The sequence below is a fragment of the Pararge aegeria genome, chromosome 19, assembly GCF_905163445.1.
Source record: "Pararge aegeria chromosome 19, ilParAegt1.1, whole genome shotgun sequence".
Lineage (NCBI taxonomy): Eukaryota > Metazoa > Arthropoda > Insecta > Lepidoptera > Nymphalidae > Pararge > Pararge aegeria.
The window spans coordinates 5,847,744-5,874,359 of NC_053198.1; the positions used below are offsets into that span (position 1 = coordinate 5,847,744).

A 26,616-nucleotide genomic window follows, 5' to 3' on the forward strand; every position below is an offset into this window, starting at 1 on the left:
ATGAATGAAAGATGACTTAAAGCATCATACAAGACATATGAATAGAGTGTACTATAAATAAATAAATATACTACGACCAATACACACATCGCCATCTAGTCCCAAAGTAAGCATAGCTTGTGTTATGGGTACTAAGATAACTGATGAATGATTTTTATGAATATTATTCATAAAAGATATATACATAAAAATACTTATAATTTACAGATAAACTCCCAGACACTGAGAAACATTCATGTTCATCACACAAATATTGTCCAGTTGTGGGAATCGAACCCACGGCCTTGGACTCAGAAAGCAGGGTCGCTGCCCACTGCGCCAGTCGGCCTTTAGTTAATTTATTAAAAAAAAATGTATTCGTTGTTTATTATTAATAATTATTAAACTCGTTGAAGACTATTGTATACTTAAACCGATTTACACCCGTTAACCGTAAATTTGAGCGTCTTGCTGTGACTGTGAATATTGAAGTTCATATACTATTAAATTTTATAATCTGGTTTCAGATGGAGATAATGGGCCAAAGTGTGTTCGAGTTCAGCCACCCATGCGACCACGACGAGATTCGCGAGTCTTTACGCCCGGGCAAAGACGGGAGGCGCGACTTACTTCTACGCCTCAAATGCACCCTCACCAGCAAAGGAAGGAATGTGCATCTCAAATCGGCTTCTTATAAGGTAAGTTACTTGGGTATTACTTTTATTGTTCACAACGTAGAAAACAAATCTGAAATAAATAATGCTAGCACAATAAGGATGTGAGAAGGCAACCAAATTCGTACTAAGAAATAGCTGTTGATGCGTGGCAGGAGGTACAATCCCTACTAATATTATTAATGTCAATGTAAGTTTGTTTGTCACGCTTTCACGCAAAAACTACTTAACCGATCCTCATGAAACTTTGTACACATATTCTGGGAAGTGTTAGAAGTAAAGGAAACTTTTTGTCTCGACATTAAGCTGGGTTCCTTTGGGAGAGGGGATGAAACGAACTCCAACAAATTATAACCGATTTAAATAATTATTTTTGTACCACAGAGGTTATAATATGTGTTTAATTTTGCCCAAACTTTGTGTAGATCTGATGAACTTGGTTGAAGATAAAGGACAGAACTCCTCAGCGGACATCAGCAAACCCCTCATTTAAGGCTTAGCGATACTGAATAATTTAAATATTTTTAGAACTACAACTAAATTGAATGCCACATCAAAAAACAAAATCAAACGCAGACGAAGTCGCGGGCAACAGCTAGTAAATAAACAACATAAAACATATACATTCTAAAAATACATAAACAATTACATTCATTCGAATCCTCAAAACATAAAAGGTTTATAAACATAAACGGAAAATAAAATATATAGTTAAAATGGACAAAATGACACCATCGACAAATACTTGTGGATATGAGTTTGAAAAAAAAAACAAAAAGAAAGAAGCTATGTAAATGAAAAAGAAATCAACTTTTATACATTAGTAGTTATTTATGCAACAGTTACAAAATCTTTTATAACTGTAAAAAATGTTTCCTGGCAGAGATCACTACTGAGCCTTTTGTATTCTACTTTTCTACTTTAAATTTTTGAAACTTTTTACATTTTTTAAACCTTCAATTATTGACATAAAGTTTCAAAGGTTTTGTTTTGTTTGTTTGACATTTTCTAGGTCAGTTGCATCTCGTATGTGAACAACAGATGTTGTAGGCTAATTTTATTTATGTATTCTTAAACGGCGCCATTCTTAGAATGAAGTATGCCTACCAATGACGTCAACTAATGATCTTAACCATTTTCCTAAAATTCATTCGTTTAACTAACGGGGCGCTTCACAATGTTTAGTTATTATCTTTTTTTATTTTTGCTGACGTATCTGTTTGAATGAACGCTGGTTTTATTTTATGCGTTCTTGGTCAATAAAACCCCATCCCAACCCCATCTAGCCCCAAAGCAAGCGTAGCCTGTGATATGGGTACTAAGATGACTGATGAATATTTCTAAGAATAATATACATAAAAACTTATAATATACAGATAAACACCCAGACACTGAAAAACATTCATGTTCGTCACACAAACACGTTCCAGTTGTGGGAATCGAACCCACGGCCATGGACTCAGAAAGTTAATTTATTAATTTATTAAAAAAATATTTTGTACTTACTATTGTATACTTAAACCGATTTACACCCGTTAACCGTAAATTTGTGCGCCTTGCTGTGGCGGCAGCTCAGAATACTGTTGTCACGGCTCCACCCCGCGGGTGTCGTACGAGGCGACTAAGGGAATATAACTGAGAACGGGCAGCTGCGTCCTCTGTGCTACTACTACAATCTACTGCGATCACCAACCAGTTTGTCCAGCTTGGTGATTATGGGCAAACCGTCCCGTCGGGAGAGGTCTTCAGTCCAGCATTGGTCTAAATAGGCTATTGGTGATTGTATAAACCAGAGACCCTGAGCCAACATTTTAATAGACAACTAAAAAACCAAGCATTTTAAATTAGGAACACAAAAAGCTCTTGTTCTTTTTATTCATTCAAAAAATTATTATACTATTAGAGCTTTCAATGAAAGAGGTCGTCCTGGTAAGTACGACCGCCATGCTCATTTTAGCCAGATTTATCAATTTTAGGGTAGGCAGCCCTTTGTGCATGTAAGATGTGCACGCCACTACACTGTTAGCAAGGGTTAGTTGTAACTATTACTGTTAAAAAAAGTACATTACAAAGATGTTTGTAGTTCAAATGATTTCTTCTGTATAATATGTCTGTTCAATTGTTTCTTGGAAATCTCACCCAGAGGTTTGGTTTTTCTAAAGCTTCCCGGGATTAAATTCGTCTATATCGGTCCCCGGGGTGCATCGATGGTCTCGATGCAATAGTTGGCCCGGATACAAGTACAAACAAACAGATGTTACATTACATAGACAGATTAAATAATGGAGATATTTATATGCCGGAAGGATACTCCAAGTGGGTACTAGAAACTAGGAAAAGACTTTGCACGTATTCGTTTTAAGATTTCTTTATCGTACTATCTATCACATTATCATAAAGGATTTTCAAATCAATGATAAAACTATGAATATATAAAATGAATGATACATCAGTTATCAACTGATTTGGGATTAAAGCAGTTTTAAAAACGTTTCTTCAATAAACTCGTATTATTGCAATTTTGTAGGAATTGCATGATATAATAAAATTAATGTGTTTTAATTACAAGTAAAAGTAGAAGTTGTGGCTGGTCAGAATAAAGTACAAAAAAGTTTGGCAAAAAGTACAGGAGTCATATGAGGGACTGAGTATATGCTTTTCAAATCTTAATATGATTTTTAAGGCAATTTGCGACCTACGAATGTATAACAAAGTGTTAAAACATATTTCATAAATCGTGGTTACTATACGATTGATAAATTTCTTAACGATAATTAAAATAAAATTCTTAACGATCTTGGAAGCAGGCCGCTCCACTCTCATCTATAACAAGATAGAAACTTCTAAATTGTAATTTTAATTCTATGAAAAATAAATTAAAAAGTTGTTTTAAAAGAGAGAGTGTGAAAGTGTTTCTTGCCGGCTCTTCTCGATTGAATGTTCATTTCGAACCCGTGGTAGAGTCACTACAAACAGACTGACTTGATGTTTCAAAAGTGCTTTTAAACAAAGCCTGATAACTAAAGTAAAAGGTACAATAAAAGGAAATTATTCGTGGAGTTAAGTACAAACGAATAACATGATTCCGAAGTCAGTTTCAGCAGTCGGTCAACAGATAAATCTTTGAAATGAAAAGAAAGAATACAGAAACTTAGTTTGTATTGTTATCATCATATCAACCCATAATCGGCCCACTACAGGGCACGGTTCTTTTCCCACGATGAGAAGGGGTTAAGGCCGTAGTCCACCACGCTGGCACAGTGCTGATTGGTGTATCATTATACTTAGAATCAAATCATACATAGGCAACCTAACATAAAATTACACTGACACAGGTACACGAGCTTGTTAACGTAACGATTTCTTAGATACTGTAATTATGTCCATTACATTTGATTGATGGTGCTCCGAGCCAATTTAAAGTTATTACATGTTAACGTGATACTAACGATTCACGTTTAGGTATAATAGAAGAAAAACTCCAGTACGAGTTATAAAAAACTGAAAGAAATGCATTGTAAGAGTTATAAAATCCTATCCTTAAGTATTTATAACCTGATTTTCTTCATTTTATATCATCGGCATACCCTCTAGGCTCTATGCACGTCACTGAGGAATAGTACTTTCTTTGACCCAACCCTGTCACAAAAACTACGACAGCTTTTGCCTCGGCCATCACATAGTTCCGCAGCATTAAATCTAATTTGAATATTTTTTTCTTTATCAACAGGTGATCCACGTAACGGGCCACATGTTAACCCCAACCGAAGAAAAAATAAAGGAGCAGGACGTCGGCTCTGATTCAGAGGAAGATAAAAAAGAAGTTAAAAAGTGCAGCAGCACAGGAGCGTTGGTCGCCGTTGGCAGGCCGATACCGCATCCCTCCAATATCGAGACCCCGCTGAACAACATGACCTTCCTCACTAAACACAACTTGGACATGAAGTTCACTTATACAGACGAAGGGTAAGCTGTTTAAATTAACAAAAGCTTCTTAAAACTGTATGGCTTGTATTTAAACGCGATTAAGAGAACCGACGAATCCTAGGTCCTGGAATGACTCGTTAACACAATGTTGGTTTGCCCGCGACTAGATCGACAGACAACATCGAACGATGCGCAAGACGCTGTTGTACGCAAGCGGCACAAGACATTTGAATATGGAACACGAAACAAATGACCTATGACCAGTATTGGACATCCATTAATAGTCATTATGATGACAATGTAAAAGTTGATTAGAAATGTGTCTTTTTATACTACCCAAAAATCTAAATGCCTACGGAAACGGAGTCTCCACCCCTGGCCAAGTCATGTACGCTTTCTCAAAATAGAATCAACCAACAGTATTTACAGTTTCATAGTAAATAAAATTGAGTAAAATATATTTAAAATCAATAATGTGTAAATGTATCTGAAAAATGGCGTCTATCTATGAGCGTAGGTCCGTACCATCATGGCCGTCCAAAACGCATATAAGTCAAATGTATATTCTGATTAATTCGTTTTATAATCTGCTGAGATTCTGAGTGTCACTTCTTAGTGCCACAAATGATTGCCATAGACCATTGTATTGCCTTTCATTTAAATTTTTCTACAAAGGAAATAATTTTCCTAAAATAGAACTATTTCGTAAGAAATAAACTATCGAACAACTATTTCATGATACATTTCTGAAAATAAAAAAAAAATCTTAAAAGTATCCTCGTGTATGAGAAACTAAGCTCAATTTTGCAGGGGATTTGCCTGGTCGAAGTCCATATACACCTCAACATTGTAGCCTTTCATCATCTTTAGATAAATGTTAACGTTTCTGAGGTGATTTGTTATGTACGTTGTTATAATAAGGACCATTGTTAACCCAGTTCGCAATGAAGAAAGAATTATATTAAATTGATTAGTGGTATTTGAATTACAACTCGATGAACCTCGAGGCTTTTATGCATGTGCCTTTAGCAACAAAGGTTTAATAAAGCGTAAAATTCTTGTAACATTCTATGCAAAACATCATTACAATTTATTTACAAAATAATAACATAATTACAATTATAATGCTCTTATTATCATCTTAAATACACCGTGAATTAGAGGTTTGTTGTAAACTTTTACAAAGTTCTTTATTCGATACAGTTTATGAATTTTCTCATATAAAACTAGAATTAGGTCAAGGACATGTCAGATGGAAACTTCATGACCTACCTGTTGCCATTTTTTCTATGGTAAACAAACCATTAATGTCACAAAGCAGTTCCAAAACGTGTTACAAGATGGCGCTAAACAACAATGGAGCGTTCGTATTACCTGGCAAAATTTAGGTAACGCTCACGTCCCCATGATTCGACCTTCGCAACGCTTTACACAACTCGGCGGCGTTATATCAACAAAAATATCACCTTCAAACGTATTTTGTAGGTTAAACATGATGCGATTTCGCGGTTTTGTACTTGTTCCTCAGTACGCGATAATGCACGGATGTTGGATTTGTGGTGATATTATGAAAAGTGTTGCGTCCCAGTGAATATTTGTGGGTGATACGTGATGTGATATTCGGTAGTTTGATTTATTGATTCGGTTTTATCTTGTGCGCCAAATTTTGGAATGAATATGGCGGGTTTTTTAAATGCTGTAAGTTTTTAAATTAAACAAAGGAATTCACACATTTAAATTAAGAATTCCTTAGTTAGTGCGGATGTTTTGGATCGTGTTATGGTGTGTGAGCGAAAGGTGCGCTTCATAAGGCAATAGGTCATTCAAGGTTAACTGCCGAGTTACCGGTAAACATAACCTAAACAAAAGAGACTTTAGGTCACATTGGGAATGACCTTTGAAATCATTGGAGAATTTTTATTTTTATTGCCCTTAATTGTAATGATATTTTATATTTATTAAAAATCACCTAAAACTTGGAAGAATATAAATTGGTTCAACTTTGGTTTTATATTTTTGTAGTACTTCTACTAAGAATTTATACATAAATTCATAAGAACTTCACTCTCTAGGTTACAAAGGTTACAAATTTGTTATAAAACTTTATCTTAATCCTCAAAAGATAACATAGCCAAGGTCAAGTGTTTTATTTTTTATAATGCCTTTAATTTAAGGTTTTTTCCTTGTATAATGTTTAAGCCAATGCTGACATCAATGAAACTCCTTTTTAATTTTTTTTTTATAAGACAGTAATTTGGAAAACATCCCATTATTTATGGAAAACATCGCTATGCAGCGATAAGGCGGCCAAATTGTACCCTACATGTTCTCTCTATTTTGTATTTGATTTTTTCTGTTTACAATAAAAGTGTGTTAATTCCTTCATTCTTTCATTATTTCATTAAAAGTAACACTTACATTTTTTTTGTCTTTTGTTGCAGGTTAATGAACAGCTTGGGATACGAGTTCGAAGAACTGGTTGGTCGTTCTCTATACGACTATCATCACGCTGCCGACAGTGCTGCCTTGGCACAGCATTTCAAATCATGTAAGTTATCTAATACCAATAATATTGAGTACCGACATAGATAAGGCTGCCTTCGCACCCTAGCACTAAGTACTATTACGGCTTTCTTAGTGTGTTTTCCTTCTGCGTCTTGTTTCAATACAGTTTTTCTATTCTATTCTATAGATATATAGAAGAACTTGCTATGACAAAAAAACAAAGACGTTGCTTAGTACTAGTGTGCAAAGACGACCTTGTCACTAAAAGTGATATTTTAAATCTTTTAATGGCAACGGGAGCGTTAGAGGCCGGTAAAAAGTTACAAAGATACGCGTAGGCAGTTACGGTAGGTCTGCCCAATTCCTAAAAGTAAGCACTTCCAACGATAAAGTAAATTGAGTGACCGCATTTGTACGTAACGTACTACCATTTAATTTCCTCTGTGCTTTCATCAATTTTGTAGCGAGCGACATGCATCTTAATAGCGCATCAAATATTCGCGCGAATTAAATCTACAGTGCACCAAGTAAAATTGGCCTCAAACGACCGTTTTTTTTTACCGCGCGAATTTAATATCGCAAATGACGACTTAAGTATAATTGTATGAATAAAAACTCGCCCGTTTTTTTCTCAGTGTTATATAGCTCATAATTATGTCATGCACAAATGCAGAGTGACGGACAAGCGTGTTTATTCTCTCTGGTCCATTTTTATCTTGCATGTCTTATTTTGTAAACAATAATAATTTCACTGTTTTTTAGTCCAAGGTATGTTTTTAAAAAAAGTAATATAAACATTAATAAATAAATAAATATAATACGACACATCTCCATCTAGCCTCAAAGTAAGCGAAGCTTGTGTTATGGGTACTAAGGTAGCCGTTGAATATTTTATGAACATATTACACGTAAATACTAATAATATACAGATAAACACCCAGACAAGGAAAAACATACATGTTCATCACACAAACATTTTCCAGTTGTGGGGCTTGAACTCAGAAAGCAGGGTCGCTGCCCACTGCGCCAACCGGCTGTCTTACATAAAGACATACATTAATTTAAAAAAAACGCTAATGAGTTTTTTTGTTTAAAACACACGCTAAAAGTATATAGAATATAGTATATAAAGTATATAAATTTGTCACCTGCACATAACATTGGTTCCTATCGTTCTACAATGTAGCAGTATGTTTTTCCCACAGCTGGTTTTATTCTTCTAATTAACACCTTAGGTAATCGTTGCAGATAGGCACCGAGGACAAACCTCTGCGGTTTTTTCGGTGTTTTTATACTAACCATTTTATTGTAATTGCTTTATTTGATAAATAAATAAAAAAAAAAAACAAGGTATAAATCAGGCCATAAAAAGCGAGGAAAGACGTGCCGCTATGCAATTTAGCGTTCAGGTACGATGCCGCGTAGAAAACGATTATAACTTACACCTAACAGGTTAGCCCGCTACCATCTTATTTGCATCACCACTTACCACTGGGTGAGATTGCAGTCGAGGGCTAACTTGTTGTAAAAAAAATAGGACACTGAAAATTATATTTATGTGGTAATTCCTATATTGAAACATCTCAAGACAACTATTACCGTTGATAAGAAATCGTCGGTAAGTTTGGTTAAGAGAAAAAGTTAACACAAGCCCAAGTTCAACGATTGGCGTGTTGATTAGTTTTTCTGTTTGCCTTTAAATTCCTCGTCTTGCTGAGAAAATGTTTTGCTGACAACATGCATTTACCAGCGTGGATGGTCTAAGATCACAATCCCTCTTTCCTATAAGGTATTGGAAAATACCCAATAGGAAAGAGGGGTACTGTCCAATCAGTAAGGTGACAATATCCTATTGATGACCCACTTACTTGGTGCAAGCCTCGAGTTTTAGTCTTAGAACCTCAATACTCCAATCGCCACGTCGCTTTAATAAAATATGTATGCCGTGCTTTAGTAAGGAATTCCGACTTCAAGGGTAAAATTATTGTCACTTGCTCTCCGAAGGACAGGAGGAATCTCCGAGGAATCAGAAAGACCCAAACATCTATACTTATAAAAAAATAACCCCTAAATTTTGGCTTAAACAATCACAGTATGGATGTATAAGTACATAAAGTCAAGAAGAACAAAATAAAAGTGGGGTCATTGATATGGAGAAAAAAAAGTAATAATAGGTATCATAGGTGAAAAATAATATTTTTTTTTAAAATATTGCATATACGATTACGGTTTATACCAATTATATAAAGTTATGAGTAAAAACTAGTGAATAACTTGACTCTGACTGTTTTTTACTACAATATAATAAAGAGAAAGAGAACTTGCTTACAAATAGGACGAATTAAAATAACTCTCACGTCGTTTCACTCATAACTTTATTATATTTCTTTTTAACAATTTCATCTATGGCGCCATCTTGGCAAAAATGTTCCAACAATGGCCGTTGTCTGTAACAGACGTAATAGTTCCACGTAGATCTAATAGATGGCAGCACATGTGTAAGTAAGGAGATTTTACCAACTTTAGGGAATCAGTACATTGATTGGGATATTTACTTTATATTTGGCTTTTAGGGATTATAGAATATGTGTTTTAAATAATATAGCTATTAAGCGTCGGTTTGCATGGGCATCTCATTACTACGGATGAGGACTACTCTATATTTTAATACTTTTATTTCTGATAACCTAGTAAAATAATAGGTCAATACGTACGCTTCTAATCTGCTTTTACTCAATGTCCTCAGAGTTTACCATAAATTTTTTTTTTCGTTTCAACATGTAAATAGGTACTCACAATATTTAATCTACAACGAAAATAAATAATATATAATGAATAATTTATAAATTTAAAAGGTTACATATAATTTGTACACATTTTTTTAAGGGAGTTATCTAAAAGTATGTGTCGATTTTAGAAACATTTGCATTTAATTTAAGGGTAAATATTTTTGAATGTTTGCAACACTGATATTTATTTTAGGGTACATCACGAGATGGTATGTAGAGAACGCGTCGAGATAGTTGTCGGCGTCCTATTGTTAACGCATCAGCGTTTGTTTATATAAGCCATCATCCATCAATAGCCGCTGTAATGTCGCGGTAATTAACGACTGTGTATCGACATGGTACTCAATACATTACAAATGTTGTTTGTACAAACTGTACCAAAGTTATGAAACTTAGATAATACTACTATATTTTGTCGTATTACTAAGTTTATTGTTTGTTTTATTGCTATACTCGCCTTTATATGTACCTAAACTCCTATTTATTGGAGGATAGCTTTGGAAAGTCAAGCTAATTTCGTTTTGTTACTTGTCTGAGATATCTTATTCCCTATTACCTTATACCTGATCAGCATTTAAAAAACATATAATCCTTTTTAATATTATCAATGCGAAAGAGTCTTTATTTATTTGTTTGTTTATCCTTTACGCTCTATCTAAGCAACCCATAGACCAATCAACCTGGTTTTTGGCATAGACTAATTTCGCAGGTCGGAGAATAACATGTGCTACTTTTTATCTCAGGAAAGCAAATATTTTCCACGGGTTAAAAAAAAACGCGGACGAAGAACGCGGGCATCAGCTCGCGGTTTATGGTTAGATGCATAAACTGAGTAGGTACTACGTACCAATATTAAACAGTAGCGGTACTTCACGTAATTACACGTCTTGTTTACGTCTTGCTGTGGAAGGAACTAAAATAACCAGCTAGCTACCAATGGCTATCTATAATTCTAATATTACCTGGCATTAGATCCAGTCACATAACTCGATGGCTCCGCACTTGAACGCAATAGCGCAACACAATATTTATTTTAGAAACCGAGATTTGTTTTTGCGCTTGGCCATCAGCCATCGGCTGCGTGATTGCTTTAAAGTAACGCTGCATTATTAACTAAATAAAAAATGTAATGCTTCTCATACAATGAGCATTGAGTTTTGTTTGATAATTGATAAACCTAGCCAGGCTTCTTTGTAACAGAAACATGATTCCTAAGAAAGTTCTTGACCTACCAATGCATACATTTAAAAAATGTGTAAAAACGCATCTAGTACAGCGAGGTTACTATACATTTGATGAATTCCTCAATGACAAGGTAGAATGGAAGCAGCCAGCGTCGCTCTCATCTCCCGCAAGATAGCAAAATGATTGTAAATGTTGATGTTGGAAAAGAGCAACTACTGAGTTTCGTGCCGTCTCTTCTCGGTAGAATCTGCTTTCCGAACCGGTGGTAGAGTCACACAAACATACATACTTGACGTTTCAAAAGTGCTTTTAAAGTAGGCCTACTTGAAATAAATGAATTTGAATTTGATTTTGATTTTGAAAAAAGAATGCGTAGAGAAGCAACATTGTGAAAAAAATTTAAATCATTACATCGACTTCATTTCGAGTTTGTGCGGATTCTGTGTGTGAGGCTTTTGCCTTATAGGAGGCTTCGGCCATGGCTAATTACCACCCTACAGACAGAGATATGCCGCTAAACGATTCACCGTTCCGGTACGATGCTGTTGAAACTAATTAGTGCTTTAATATAACTGCTATACCCTTATCGTATCAGGTGAGATTGTAGTCAATGCCTAACTTGTAGTGGTAAAGGCGGCATTATACACAATTACTTAGATGGCATTTCCGATTATTTAAAAACATAAGAAATACCAATTTGGCAACGTTCGCTATGTCTAACTTGCGGCCTAAAGTCAATCACAGTAAGACAATAAAACGGTAGCATTGACGTCCCTTGCCGTACACAAAATGAAGATTAGAAATCTGCAACAAAAAAAAAACTGAATAGTTAACAGATTTTTTTGTTCAGGCTCTTGTTGAGGAATTGAACGCTAAAAGTATAATAATTAAAATACAAAAAACATATTGAGGCAATAACGTCCCTTGTCTTACCTAAAACAAAGATTATAAATTTGCAACAAGGGCCTCCACAATTAAAAAAAACCGAATAAATAAGTTTTTTTTTGAGGCCCTTGTTGAGGAGTTGAACGCTGAAAGCATAATAATTAAAATACAAAAAACACAGTACGGTAAAACGGTAGCATTGACGCCCCTTGACGTACCTAAAACAAAGATTATAAATTTGCAACAAGGGCCGTAACAATTAAAAAAAACTGAATAATTAACAGTTTTTTTTAATTGTTGAGACCCTTGTTGAGGAGTTGAATGCTAAAATTATAATAATTAATATATATATATATTTTTTTAAATGACATTTTTATTGTGATTTTTATAATTTTATTCAAAGCACCGAGGCTTAGAACCAACAGCTAGATATTGCTCAGACCATCTGTAATATTATAATGAGTGCACCCAAAGGTGTTAACTGCTATGAAACGTCCACAACATTAACTATCATCAATACAAATATTATTTATTTTAATTTGTATGTGTGGAACATGCGATAAGCCCTGTAGATAACAAACCAAAACATTTTTCTCATCGCGTGATGTAATTATTGTTTTCATTTTGTAACTAGCGGCCTTAAAATAGAACACTCTTTAAAGTCAAGGTTCTTCTCTTACACAGATAACACCCGTATTGTAGACGATTCATAATTTAAGATCTTTGAATAAGATCGCAAATTTGGCACATTTTGATATTTATTGCTATCAAATCACCTAGTTTATTTAATTGACCGGTTTCCTACTCCAACAAATCCTACTTCTTAAAGATTTCTTCCTCGTTTGTTGCTTAATAATGGTTGACCATCAACTCTATATATATTGTACCTACTGTCCTAAGGTACACTGTTAATTTTCTATGTTATTGTATGTTATAAGCATTGGTGTACCTACCTATAATAGCCCATAAGTCCTTTGGCAAGAACTCAATGGCCCGTCACGATGACCGAAAGAGACGGTCACTCAATTTTCAGATATGTCCCAGATATTTTTGGTCTTCTACTAATGTTCAAAATGAGGTCCGTATACTTTTTACTCAAGACTCTGCTAATTAAACCACTGAATAGCACGCTGAAAATTTTTACATTTTTAACTTTAAATCATCATCACCATGTCAACCAATCGGCGTCCACTGCTGGATATAGGTCTTTTGTAGGGAGTTCCACAATAAGTTTGTTTCCTCCATCTTACAAGGAATTTGCCCGATAATGAGCCAAGCTGGGCAGGCGGGTTGGTCATCGCAGGGCCAGACTGATCGCACCGGCGTCGCTGGTGCCCGACACCTGTGCCATTTATTTAGTCTAGCCAATTTTAAGTGGTTATACCGCCACTTGACGGTCGCCAGGTTAGACGGCAGGGTGCACCACGTACAGGTGAGGTTGGCATTTTGGGAGGCTGACTGGTACTAACCTCCCACTTACACCCCTTTTAATATTCTGTTCGCGTACCGCACGCGTCCCAGTAACCGGTAAATCCTGTAATAGTACACCAGAGGGAGCTTTATGGGTGGTTTAGCATTCTCGCATACAAAGCTTTTTGGTGTGGAAATATACGCATTTAGAATACTTAGATAATAATTATGTATGTTGAAACACAAGTTTTAAACTGAGGCGGATCATCCGTTATCAATTTTTTTAAATTTCTTCCTTCCTTATTTATTTAAATCAAAATGTAAATATGGAATTGTTCTTTTTAATATTTTTCGTTTCTTTTTCGACGTAGGTTTTTTGTAGAGAGTTTCAAAATCCACGGTTCTGGGCCGCTTGTGCCCTAATTATGCATCCAACTTGATTTTTAGCATAGAGTTAGTGTAAAGAACGGATAGTAACATTTTATACGTTGTTTTTATTATCCCAGGAAAACTAAGGGTTACCAGGTACTGCAACAGCTAGTTAATTAAATAGTGAGATAGGTGATAACAATACCCGAATAATTATATTTTGGGCTCTTAGACCAGGGCGCGTTTAGAACCCTCGTAGCTTTAGGTTTAAGTTGGCGAACATAGGTTTCACCATCACCTTACAATTATGTAATCAGAATTTGAATGAAAGTTTGAATTGACGCTTCATATTATGTGCTTGAATAAAGAATTTTTGAATTTGATTTTGAATAAAGTGGCTGGTTGGTGCAATTTCAAATTCTTAAAATTGTTTTCAATTATTACCTTCTTGCTTTCTCTAACAAACAATAAATAACAACCATATATAAGTATGCGCTAGCTGAAAGGTTACCCAAAAATATTGCTTGTAACAGGAGTACTCACTAGGGAGAGCAGAGCGTCGGGGATCGTTTTGTATCTGTAAAATATAGCCTCGCCGCGCGAGTAAACACGGCGCGTGAAGACAAATTGCCGGGAAAAGCGATTGTGACACACTCGAATGGCAATAACGTTCCAAATAAGTATATTATATTGATAACAACATAACAATCGCCTATTGGGTCTGCAATGTAATGTAATTTATAATTTCTCCAATCTTTATACTCCACACCAAACTGATCGTCGGCGACAATGTACCTACTCTTTACGTACCGACATCCTCAGGAGATGTTTGGATGTCTTTACAATGAACAATTGTTAAGTTTAAAAAAAAATTAATTAAATTTTATTTAAATTAAAATTCCTCAAATGTGTCGCCTTATCTATATAATATGCTACTTTTCTATAACGCTAAGATTATTTTGGACTTACCATTGCATAGGTTTTAACAATGTATTAAAAACATTTATTACAACGAAGTTGCTATGCAAATGATGAATTATTAAATAACATAACGCTTCATCTTGGAAGCATAATGATTATTAAATGTTAATGCTATAAAAGAGCAAAGACTGAGTTTCTTGCTGGCTTCTTCTTGGTTGAAACTACAATTTTCTTTTTCTTTACAATTTCAGAAAATTGTAGTTCACTTCAAATATACAGACTTGAATTTTAATTTAAAAGTTACCCTGATGGATGGTAATGAACTTATAAATTACTCGTATCAAGACCTCATTAACAAAGAGTTTGGAACATATGAACATACACACACATACAACACATACAATTAAACACACACATAGATCCCCTATAATCATAATGCTGGCTCAATCCGCTAAAAATAATTACTTACCTCATTCTACACGAAAGGATATAAATGTCTTACCTCATTTATATAAATGATCCTTTAACTTGGAGTAATATGTGGAGGTTAAATTTAAGTAGAATATACTCGTCCACAACGGATGTCTAATCTCCCAGGTTTACAAGTAATTTTCTAGTACACTGACTCTAACGACTTTACCTACGAGTACATAGCTTTATAAGACACCTTAACACAATAGAGTTTTAATTGTTTGAGTTTACAATTAAAAAATAGATTTATATAGGGTGGCAAATGTCGTTCGGTCCTCTTCGTATTGTTTCGCTCAAAATTCGCAGGCCTGTATATTTTTTCGACAAAGAAAACCGCCCTATATCGACGTCCATTTTTCAAATGTATTCTTTAATCGCGTGGGCAGTGGCGTGCATATGCATAAAGCAGAAAGATGGCATAATATGGAAAAATCCTAATACTAAACGAGTTAAATAAAAAAATAAAATAAATCAGAAGTAACCTTTACTTTTTGACCTACTTCACTTAAGAAGATAAACATTTCATTTCTTTCTCAGTATGCCTACCTATATACCTGCTTACTGTAATTCAATTTTTACCCGACCCATAAAACAATTACATTTCAATGCAGAACGTTGATCCAAATAACTTTTGGAGTCGCGTACCCATTTCATTTTGTTTAACGCTCTCAGGGGCTGATATGAGGGCAGAGACTGGGGGCGTTTTGGGATAGCAATTGTTTTAGTGACCGTGACCTCGGCTGTAATAGGTATTTTTGAAGTTATATTTCTTTTGGCGCGTTAGGGAAAAATGATAAGAGTATTTTTACGATGATGCGCGCGCACTCAAAAACTCAAATTTTAATGATTCTTGTCCCAGAATTCTTTTAATGTATTTAATACCTTTGTTCTATGATTAGTGTAGTTTTTTCTAAAAACGCAGAATAAGGCGAAAGATAATATTTTTGAAAAGATTTTTATCTTGTTACGCCAAAGAAGTATAACTTCTAACACGTGTACTTAAGTACACACACTTTTTTTTAGTATAGGAAGAGTCCTATAATAAATAATACTTATTACAGCAGATAAAAGCGTGCATACGATTTTATATTAGATCACTTACGCTCGAAGTTAGTAATCGATCTTGTTGACAATCTTTAGATAACAGTTTTTTTAGTATTACTGTCCTTATCTACAGGGAAGAGTAGGAAAAGGATAGCAGTACTAAATTCAAACTGCCATCTGAAGAGATTGAATTTGATTATAATCAATCTACTTAATCCTTATCTTGTGTACTTCCTTATATTTATACTATACCCAAATTAAAAATAAAATTATTATTATGCGGCATTGTAAATTTTTTTATATCATTTATCTAAACGTTATTGCTGTATATCAGTTTATTATCCTTCCGTTTATTTATGCGAGACGAAACCTCATATTGCTAAGTGCTTTCTTAGGTCTGGTCTTTTTCAATTAAATCGAAACTTTTGTTCGGTTGTCATGCTAAGCTGACCTACTATATCAAGTTGAGTACAATACCTGAACTGCATCGACTCGACTGATAAATCTATGACATAATACCTACATCATTTTAATCAATTCTACCATCTCACGCAATTCAATACTTGTTATACACAACGCAAGACCTATCAATGGTTCCAATCCAGTGCTGGAATATGACCTTACTGGATTACAGGACTGGAATTAGCGATTATGCGTCAGTACTCAGTTTGTTTTTGAGCAATATCTTCATGCACCGTTGCCGAACTTTCTTTTTCCCTTATTTCTTGTTTAGAAAACTTTATAATTGCAATAACGAAGTATACAATAGTTTTGTTTATATTTAGCACGGTCTAACCTAGCAGTATCTTATTAAAAATATGGGTCGCTTACATCTACGTTGCAACAGAGAAAATAATTATTCCCAGGGCTTTTTGATGACACGGGCTATATAATCGCTATCATTTTAGTGTCAGTGTATTGAGTTACCAACATTTTTCATAACCTTATCGTACAAGTTAATTTGTATAGATAATTTGAATTTTTACATATCTTGGTCTGTTCAACACACTAAAGCCAACCTTACCGAATTTGTCCATTAGAAAGTAATTATCGAGAATGTGCTCGCTAAGTTCACTAAGTGTATCACTAAGTTCTGAACCGTTTTTTTTATCAAGTTTTCACCATGAGATAGCGTGGTATAACATAATAATATTTTAGTTTATATATTGTAAGAACATCGCGGTAAGCTGGGCACTATAACTTTTTAAATCATTTGGAATCTATATAGAACCAACTATTGCTAGCGATTTTTTTTTTTAAAGAGTAACTATCCTACGTCTTCCTCAAAGATGCCAGATATCTCTGTGACAAAATCCGTCAAGATCGGTGCAGTTAATAAACCGGCTTTGGATTTTTGTGGACCACTTCTTTGCTTCGCTATTTAAGTACAGCTAAAACGGGCGCTACGACAATTATGTCTACCGTTTATCTCGTCTATCTCTTTCGAAAAAATACGAATAGAGATAATTATCCCGTGGCGCGCATGAAGTCCATTCAATCAATGATTCCAATCCAGTCCAGGAATATGAGCTCATTGGTTTATTGGACAGGAATAAAGCATTGGTCATAAGTCATTACTCAGTTTGTCATATATTACCGGTGTCCCACAAAAAATACAAATGCTTATTTCCATAATTTCCTCTTTACTCAACGTTCTATCCTATATATCTAAATATCAAAGATTAAGTGAGTACAACATATTGTTGGTTTCAATATCGCTAAGTTAGTGAACTCTTTATAGCATTTAGTTCACCAAGTAGGTAATAAGATTCTATTACGTATAATATGTTTCGGACGCGGGGGATTAATGCTAAGTCTGTTATAGGTTCTTGTCCCAGAATTATTTTAATATCTTTACGGTTGTTTACTGCTATAAATTTTAGTTTTAATACGTGCTCCCTCGCAGTGCTAAGCGTTGTAACCTTATAAGTGGGACGTTTAGGAGTTATTTATTCATAAGATACATCAGCAATGTTTCGTAACAGCATTAATATCAATTGAACAGAGGAAAAATGAAATATCAACCAACTTTTATCTGGTCAGGGACTGAGTTCTATCTCCGGCCTCTTAACTTTTCGGAGATTAATGCGAGTTTTCATGAACCACGAACTAGGGAATGACTAAGCAAGTAACGCGTAATCAACGAAGATACCTAGGCATGCACCTTTCACCAATCGATTTTTACCAGGCAATCCATATAACCTAACTTTCCTATAATTCTTATCATAAAGTGTAGTATTTTGTGTTATTATAGTCATATTTTTCGTATTTATGGATAAAAAACAAACTTATATTTTTATCATCAGTCAATTGTAACTTGACGAGAACCTAATCATAAAGCTCGGTTCCGTAACTATAGATGGCACCTAACGTCGTGAGTTGGTGAAGCGTTTTTCGATCGCATCACCCAAATAAGTAGCCATCCGATTCCTAGGTTTAGTGAAAATTCAAATCACTCGCACATACATTTAGATGTTGCAAAACCTCTTTAAGAAACCTGCCCGAGACTTATCCATAATGCTCTCAAAGGTGTGTAATACGTGGCCTGAACCCTTATCATTCTAAGATGAGACCCGTGCCCTGTAGTTAGCCGGAAATGCTTGAAAATTATGATTATAGTTGGCTAGAAACATTCCAATCATAGCCAAACATAAAACAGCGTACCTACTTACATAATCAGTAAACATTGTAATTACAATGTATTTGCGATACTAGCTAGATAAACCATTTACAATGTGTTGTTCATCAAAACATTGGCATAACGCATACCCAACATCTCTTGGCAAGATTTGAGACGGGCATAACATGACGGTGGGTATACCTTTACCTACATGTTCAATAGGGCTGATAGATACGCCGAAGGTTGCTGCTATTTCTCTTCCCGGTAAACATCTTTTCCGCACACAGATCACTTCTGTAATTTTCATTATCATCCGCTACCTATCATAAGTACCACAGGCTTCCTATCATAAGAGATACGGTATATGAGTGTATAGACCCACCACTGCTTCAATGGGGTTTGGCGTACTTTAACCACTATTATCAAGTAAGTAAGTGATAGTAACGGGGACCGACGGCTCGCCGAGGCACGGCGGTGACGCCACCAAATTCCAAACTTCTGAGCTGGTGCTGAAAATTCTGTAACGGAAAAAAACATAACAGCTAGCCACTTGGCCCTATCCTAGATTAGAACTCAGGACCTCGAGTCCGTAGTTCATCGTTCTAACCACTAGACCAACGAGGCAGTTGGTTGACAACGCGATAATCTCACGCAATAATCTCGAGCAGTCACTAAAAAGAAGGCTCTACGTAACTCAGCGGACGATGGAAAAATCCGATTGAAAGAAGCGGCCCAGGACGTTGGATTATGGAACTCTATACAAATGAGCGATGTCCACGTATGGACGTACATCGTTTGAAGTGATGTTAATTGACTTGCCATGATTAGCTATTCTATGCAGTAAAATTAATGTCATTTTTATTATATTCAGTCGAAATATTTTGGTGATTCATTAGTTATTGTATAAATGAATTTGTATAAATTAAGATTTGCATGTCATAGATTTTGACTAAACATGTTTTGTAACAATTGACGAGGGTTATAAACAGTTGTTTTCTTTTAATTTAACTCTGGTGAAACAGCGGTTCACAGCTACTTAGTTTATTGATACAGTTGTTGTGTAGGTCATGGTCAAGGCCATTGCAACGCCATCAATGGCGCGACTAACAGCTGGGTTCGTTCAATAATATTACGTTTTATTATGTAAAGTCCATTTGCGGTATAGTAGGTTTTTTATTCCACTGGAAGTCAGCCCTTGACTGCAATCTCACTTACTGAAAAGTAATAATGCAGTCTTAGAACCATTTAAGGGTTTAGCAGTTTTTTACTTGGGTTTCTACGCGACATCGTACCGGTACGTACCCACAAGCCCAGACGAGAGAAAAATCTGAATCTATAAATTCACAAAGCCCGGGTTCGAATCCCAGACCTCTACCTTTAAACCATAGCGGTCGCAGCGGCCACTGCCTCACGGAAATTGTCGAAAGCGCAAAAATAATATATCGTTTATTTCATTCAAGCAGTTACCCATCTGATAAAACAATACAATACATTAAAGATAACAATAAAAGTATATTATAATAATAATAATGATTAAAAAGAACAAATTTTCCATAATTAGGTATATATGTATAACAAATACGATAAAGGCTGTATGAAATTCAAAATTCAAAATTCATTTATTTCAAGTAGGCCTAATACAAGCACTTTTGAAACGTCAAGTCTGTCCGTGTGTAGTGACTCTACCACCGGTTCGGAAGGCAGATTCTACCGAGAAGAAGCCGGCAAGAAACTCAGCAGTTGCTCTTTTCCAACATCAAAAATTTACATTTTATATTTTAACATTCATTTTTCTATCTTGTGAGAGATGAAAGCGGAGCCGGATGCTTCCAAGCAACCTTGTCATTAAGAAACTCATCAATTGTATAATAACCTCGCTGTAATAGATGTGTTTTAACAAATTCTTTAAACTTATGCATTGGTAGGTCCAAAATTACCTTAGGAATCATATTATAAAAGCGTATACTCAATCCCACAAATGACTTCTGCACCTTTCGCAGACGATATGCAGATGTCACTAATTTATGACCGTCCCAAAAATGAGATTATATGTTATTTTTATAAAAATATAACATGTAACTTTTTTTTGGTGCGGTGGTTAAAAATCCTATAAAAATATCAAAGTAATCTTTAGTAAATGTTTTTAATATTTTTTATTGCAAATTTAGCGTAACTTCCAAGTTGGAATTCATAACTAAATAAACCATCTCAAATTCTTGTAAGTCGACTGTTTATATCCACTTTTTGTTTATAAAGACTAATATGTTGTCTTACAAATACTATATTGTTATAAATGTATTGTGAGGCTACCGTAAGTATACCAATTTCTTTAAATTTTTCACGGAGGGATTCACGTGATTTAAGTTTATATATTGACCGTACAGCTCTTTTCTGCAATATGAATATAGTTTCAATATAGCAGCTTTGCCCCATAATAAGATCCCGTAAGACATCACACTATGAAAGTACGCGAAGTAAACAAGTCTTGCTGTTTCTACGTCAGTAATCTGTCTAATTTTCCTGACGGCGTAGGCAGCCGAGCTTATTTTACCTGCTAGTGTATCTATATGGGTACCCCACTGAAGCTTACAATCCAAGGTCATGCCCAGAAAAACTGTGGAATCTTCCATTTTTAGTGATTCTCCATTTATTATTATATTTTTATTAACTTTCTTTACTTTATGTTTGTTAAATACCCATGTTCTGCTCAACCGCTGCAGCTTGATGTTATCTAGCAAATGTAACAGCATCCTGGTGATGGACATAGAATATTTAATATCTTAGCAAAAGCAATATATATATAACCGCGAAATTAAAAAGATTAAAAAAATGCTTTCTTTAACTAAATACTGCTTCTCAGTGTAACCATTATTGGCTTAATTTTACCATGATAACAAACAACTCACACACGCTGATTGCCCAGTGGGTAGGACTTCAACTTCGCTTTCGGGGGGCCGAGTTCGAATCCCAGCATACACCTCTAACGTTTCTTAGTTATGTGCGTTTTAAGCAATTAAAATTTCACTTACTTATCCCTTGTGGAAGGGAGTACATTGTGGGAGGAGCCCTGTCGTGGGCCGGTAATGGCTTATGATGATGAACAAAAAACTCCCGCGGGAATCAGGATTATTGAAAGCAACAGTAATAAAATGAAAATACCTCACATCGTCATAAAAATACTATTTTGATTCTTTGGTGTTTTTTGTGTGCAAGCGACTAGGTATTTAATGATGGAATTCCGAAGGCACTCGGAGCACTGAGGATCTCGTTTCCGTCTCGATCTTTAAGAAATACTTGCGATTCAGAATGCCGTCCCAAAAATGAGATTATATGTTATTTTTATAAAAATATAACATGTAACTTTTTTTTGGTGCGGTGGTTAAAAATCCTATAAAAATATCAAAGTAATCTTTAGTAAATGTTTTTAATATTTTTTATTGCAAATTTAGCGTAACTTCCAAGTTGGAATTCATAACTAAATAAACCATCTGGAGAGAAATAAGACCACGGATGGTCGATACAATTTCCGTTCTATATCCTAATCCTAATCCGTGATTTACTCCCAAAAATGGTTGTTTCTTTTAATTAAAGAATATCGAAGTGTTGATATAGTTGACTCATTCAAGTCGTTAAAAACAAAACATTATATATCGTAGAACATATTTTTTTCAATTCAGCGTATCACGTGCGAAACAGCTGATAACAAGCAGGAGTGTCATTGCCGCGCGGCTAAATTAAACCGTGTGACGGCCGGCTATCTAGGAATCCGGCGAAGTTGCCAAACTTTCAATTTATTTATCAATAAAGTTGATCGCATGTCGCTTAAAGATCCGCACGTAGCGGATTTTTCGGTACCGAAAATCTCTCTGCAGCATCGGCGCCAGGCTTACACATATTTCTTTAGTGCTTCCGATGACCAGATATGGTAAATCCTTGATCTTAATGTTAACAAACTGAATGCCTATTACGAGCTCTGTTCGTTACGTTTCTATAATAATTGTAACAATAAAAAAAAAAAAAAAAATATATATATATATATTTATATATATATATATATTTCTATGTGTGTATGTCACTGAACTCCTCCTAAACGGCTGGACCAATTGGAATGATTTTTTTGGTATGCGTTTGGGTGGCACCCTGGATGGTTTAGATTCTCAAATCAGCCCGACAGATGGCGCTAGGGTCTGCTAGTATAAATATATATATATATATATATATATATATATAAGTCGTTAACACATACCGTAATAGCTTTCGCAGAAAATAATTCATTCAATATAGAGCGTATCACGTGCGAAACAGCTGATAAAAATCATTAGTGCCATTGCCGCGCAGCATTAAAATTTGTGTGACGGCCGGCTATCTAGGAATCCGGCGAAGCGGCGAAACTTTCAATATATTGATTACTAAAGTTGATCGTATATCGCTACAAGAGCCGCACGAACGCATTTTTCAGTCTGAAGCATAGGAAATGAGGAACACGATCCGCATCATCGGACGCGGCGAAATAATGCGGTCGATTCATTTAGAGCGACTCTTGCAGTAATGTGCGCTCAATTTTTGTAACTATGGAAGGTTAGCTTTTAAAAATCCAATAGTATATCTATAGAATTACTCAATGATGAAAAACTATTGAGCTTTTAATACTAATTGAGCTTACTTAACCTACATTTTAGTTAAGCATAGATTTCCAGCGGCGTAAATAAATATTAGGAAAAAGTACAACTAAGTACTGGGTTTCTATCTTCTTCTTCTATGGTAGTAAAATTAGAGGGTTGTGTTGAGTAAAATTTTAAGTAGGTACTGTAGCTTATTAAAAATAACTTAAACGTCAAGATTTTTGCTTAACTAAATTGTAAACAATTCTCAGAAAATTCTTACGTAAAGACTCGAGGAATTTTTCGTTCACTAAATATTTGATCAGGTTCGGAAAAGGAATCTGGAGTCAAAGCTTCCTTCGAGAGCATTGAGTACAAATATTTGGTTTCGATAATGAATATTTGCTCAGTTCTGCAGGTACCTACTCAATTTTTACTTTGTTTTGTTGATATCGAGCTTCGGTCAGCCAAACCCCTCGACACGGTTTCCGACCCAAAAAGCTTTGATAGTAAGCCGCGGGTTTGTTGTTATTTACGTATATTTTCGGACTTTCTGCTTTTTGCATTTATAATTTACTAGCTGTTGCCCGTGACTTCGTCTGCGTTTGATTTTGTTTTTTATGTTGCATTCAATTTAGTTGTAGTTCTAAAAAAAAAAGTTTTTAGTATCGCCTTAAATGAGAGTCCTCTATCTCCAACCACATTCATCAGATCTACACAAAGTTTTGGCAAAATAAACACATATTATAACCTCTGTAGTACAAAAATAATTATTTAAATCGGTTATAATTAGTAGGAGTTATGGTGTAAAATCGTCAGACACTTTCATACCCTCTCTCTAAGGAACCGAGCTTAATGTCTGGATAAAAAGTATCCTATATTACTTCTAACACTTTCAAATAATATGCGTACAAAGGTTTATGAGGATTGGTTAAGTAGTTTTTGCGTGAAAGCGTAACAAACAAACTTACATTGACATTTATAATATTAGTAGGGATTGTCTTTTCAATTTCGGTAAGACCTCCCTATCGCAGTGGCTATGCCCAGGTTGGTCTGACTGTAGCTATTTACCACCCTACTAGACCGTGCTGTGTAGCAATTCGCTCCGGTGCGACGCGTTGTAGAAACCTTTTTTTTTAATGTTATTTTTTTTTAAAGTATTATAGTATTCTGGCCGTTCTAGTTAATACTAATTTTATAGCGAAATATAATAAATAAATTACAAACTAGCCTGTTGCCATCTTATAATGCATCTTCACATGCCACTAACTGAGATTGCAGTTAAGGGTTAACTTGTAGTAAAATTTAAAACAAAATCATTAGCAGTAAGTACTAAGGCGGCGTACTAAGAAAATATGATTATTTTAAATTCTTACTCCTTAGCGGAACAAAAGAAGTCTATTTTTCAAGTTGCCTTATAATTTTATTATTTTTTTATTGCCTTTACATAATCTTTAGGGATATAATATATATATTATTATTTAAGTGTTTCTTTTTTGTTTCAACTTGAATTTTATCTTTACTTTCTGATAATTTAATTCCAAGTTGTGTACACATACTTTGGGTTGTAGCTTAGAATAAAACTTGTTGTTACTTATATTTAGATCTACTTTTAGTTATTACCTGTTTTGTGTACCCAATAACAATAAACAACAATAATATGTGCTAAAAGAAAGTGTGACGTTTGCACACGCGGCCTTGCGCCCCAAACCGCGCCTTTGTTTCATGACGAGAGCCGCACGATTGGTTAATATCCTAACTCTGACCCATACCTAAAACCTTATTTCGTTATTCAATTCTCATAATCATCGTCGTAATTTGTGGTGGAATAAAAAATATAAAACATCCTCGGCAGCCAGAAATATCCCTTTTCATCAAATCAAATACAAGAGCATATGACTTTGTAAGTCGAGCGATAGACCGAAATCAAGTTTTTTTTTTTCTGAGAAAGTCTCCTAAGATACTCTGTTAATGCAAACGTGCAAAAATAAAGTATTTTGAAAGATCTACATTTCAATACCGCGTGTTTGGTCTTGGTCTTCGTGTTCAACTGTTGATAACGAGGTCCTGGATTCTATTCCCGGGTCGGGCTCAAAACGGTTGGGTATTACAGTTTACTGTTTAAACCAGGTAAAGTTCGGAAATTGGCGGTGTTCATTCTTGTGCGTCGAAGGGACCCTTAAGCTCGACCCTTAACTCGAGGGAACGCTAAGCCCAGTCGGCCTCAGTTATTGTCACAAAGCAAAACAAAAGAACAACAAAAGAAAGCAAAAGAAGATGGGAAAAGCCCACCACTCGCACACTAAGTAGAGCCGCGTGGTAGACCTATTCTCTAAAGCCTACAGAGAGGAGGCCAGTTTCCAGCAGTAGGGTGTTGATAGGCTGATAATATTGATGTTGACAATTCGACTACTGCAAACAACGGCTGCTTCTATCCGATGATCCAATTTGAGAGTTTCATAAATTCTCATACCGAGCGTATCCTGCCCGCCGCATCACCTTGAACTTGAACGAGAAATTACTGTATTTATAAATAGACACATTATATATTCATTTACAAACATTCGACGAATGTGCCGGCCTTAGCGCGGTCGCGGGCTTTATTTCTTTCAAACGCTTCAGACGTTTTGTTGTTGGGATGTAGGTAATTTATTGTAGTGTTGTTGAGAAAGGTTACAAAACAAAAGCACCTCTAAAAATATTCTAAAAACCTTATGCGCGCTGTATAAATAGCCTTACTATTCTGTCAGCTGCGGGCAGTGAATACGTGCATAAAATGATTCCTTTATAACTCTTACTTAAGAGTTTATTGCCGGTTTTTTACAAATCCCGTGGAAACCATTTTTTTCTGGGATGTAGAAGAAGAAGAAGTCTTTATTGCACATACAAATTGAAAGCCAGGTTAACAAAATAAACGATAATACAAAACATGCACAAAGGCGGCCTTAAAATGGAGACTATGGTACTCTCCGTCCTTCTAACTAACTCTGTGGGCCAACATTCAAGTTGATTGGTTTCTAAGTTAGGACATGATGAAAATACAAACAGACGAACAAAATCTCATCTCATCATTTATAATGTTAACTGGCTGTTGCCCGCGTTCTTCGTCTGTGTTTTTTACCGCTTGTTACGAATTTCGTGGGAGCCGTTTGTTTGCCTGGGACAAACAAAAGGCTATGTTACTTTCTGTTCTTTCGCTTAAGTCTAGGTCAAAATCAAGTTGATTGCTCGCTAAG

The 26,616-nt window shown here is 35.2% G+C and overlaps 1 protein-coding gene across 3 annotated transcripts in view; it reads left to right on the forward strand.

Annotated features, from left to right (window-relative positions):
• The window catches only part of LOC120631873 (hypoxia-inducible factor 1-alpha-like), a 127,635-nt gene that overhangs the window by 45,372 nt on the left and 55,647 nt on the right, over nucleotides 1–26,616 (forward strand). For all 3 annotated transcript variants that reach the window (XM_039901536.1, XM_039901534.1, XM_039901535.1), the window contains exons 4-6: nucleotides 507–677; nucleotides 4,384–4,619; nucleotides 7,022–7,128. In XM_039901536.1, the coding sequence (XP_039757470.1) occupies nucleotides 507–677; nucleotides 4,384–4,619; nucleotides 7,022–7,128 (514 nt within the window). The remainder of the gene's footprint in view (nucleotides 1–506; nucleotides 678–4,383; nucleotides 4,620–7,021; nucleotides 7,129–26,616) is intronic.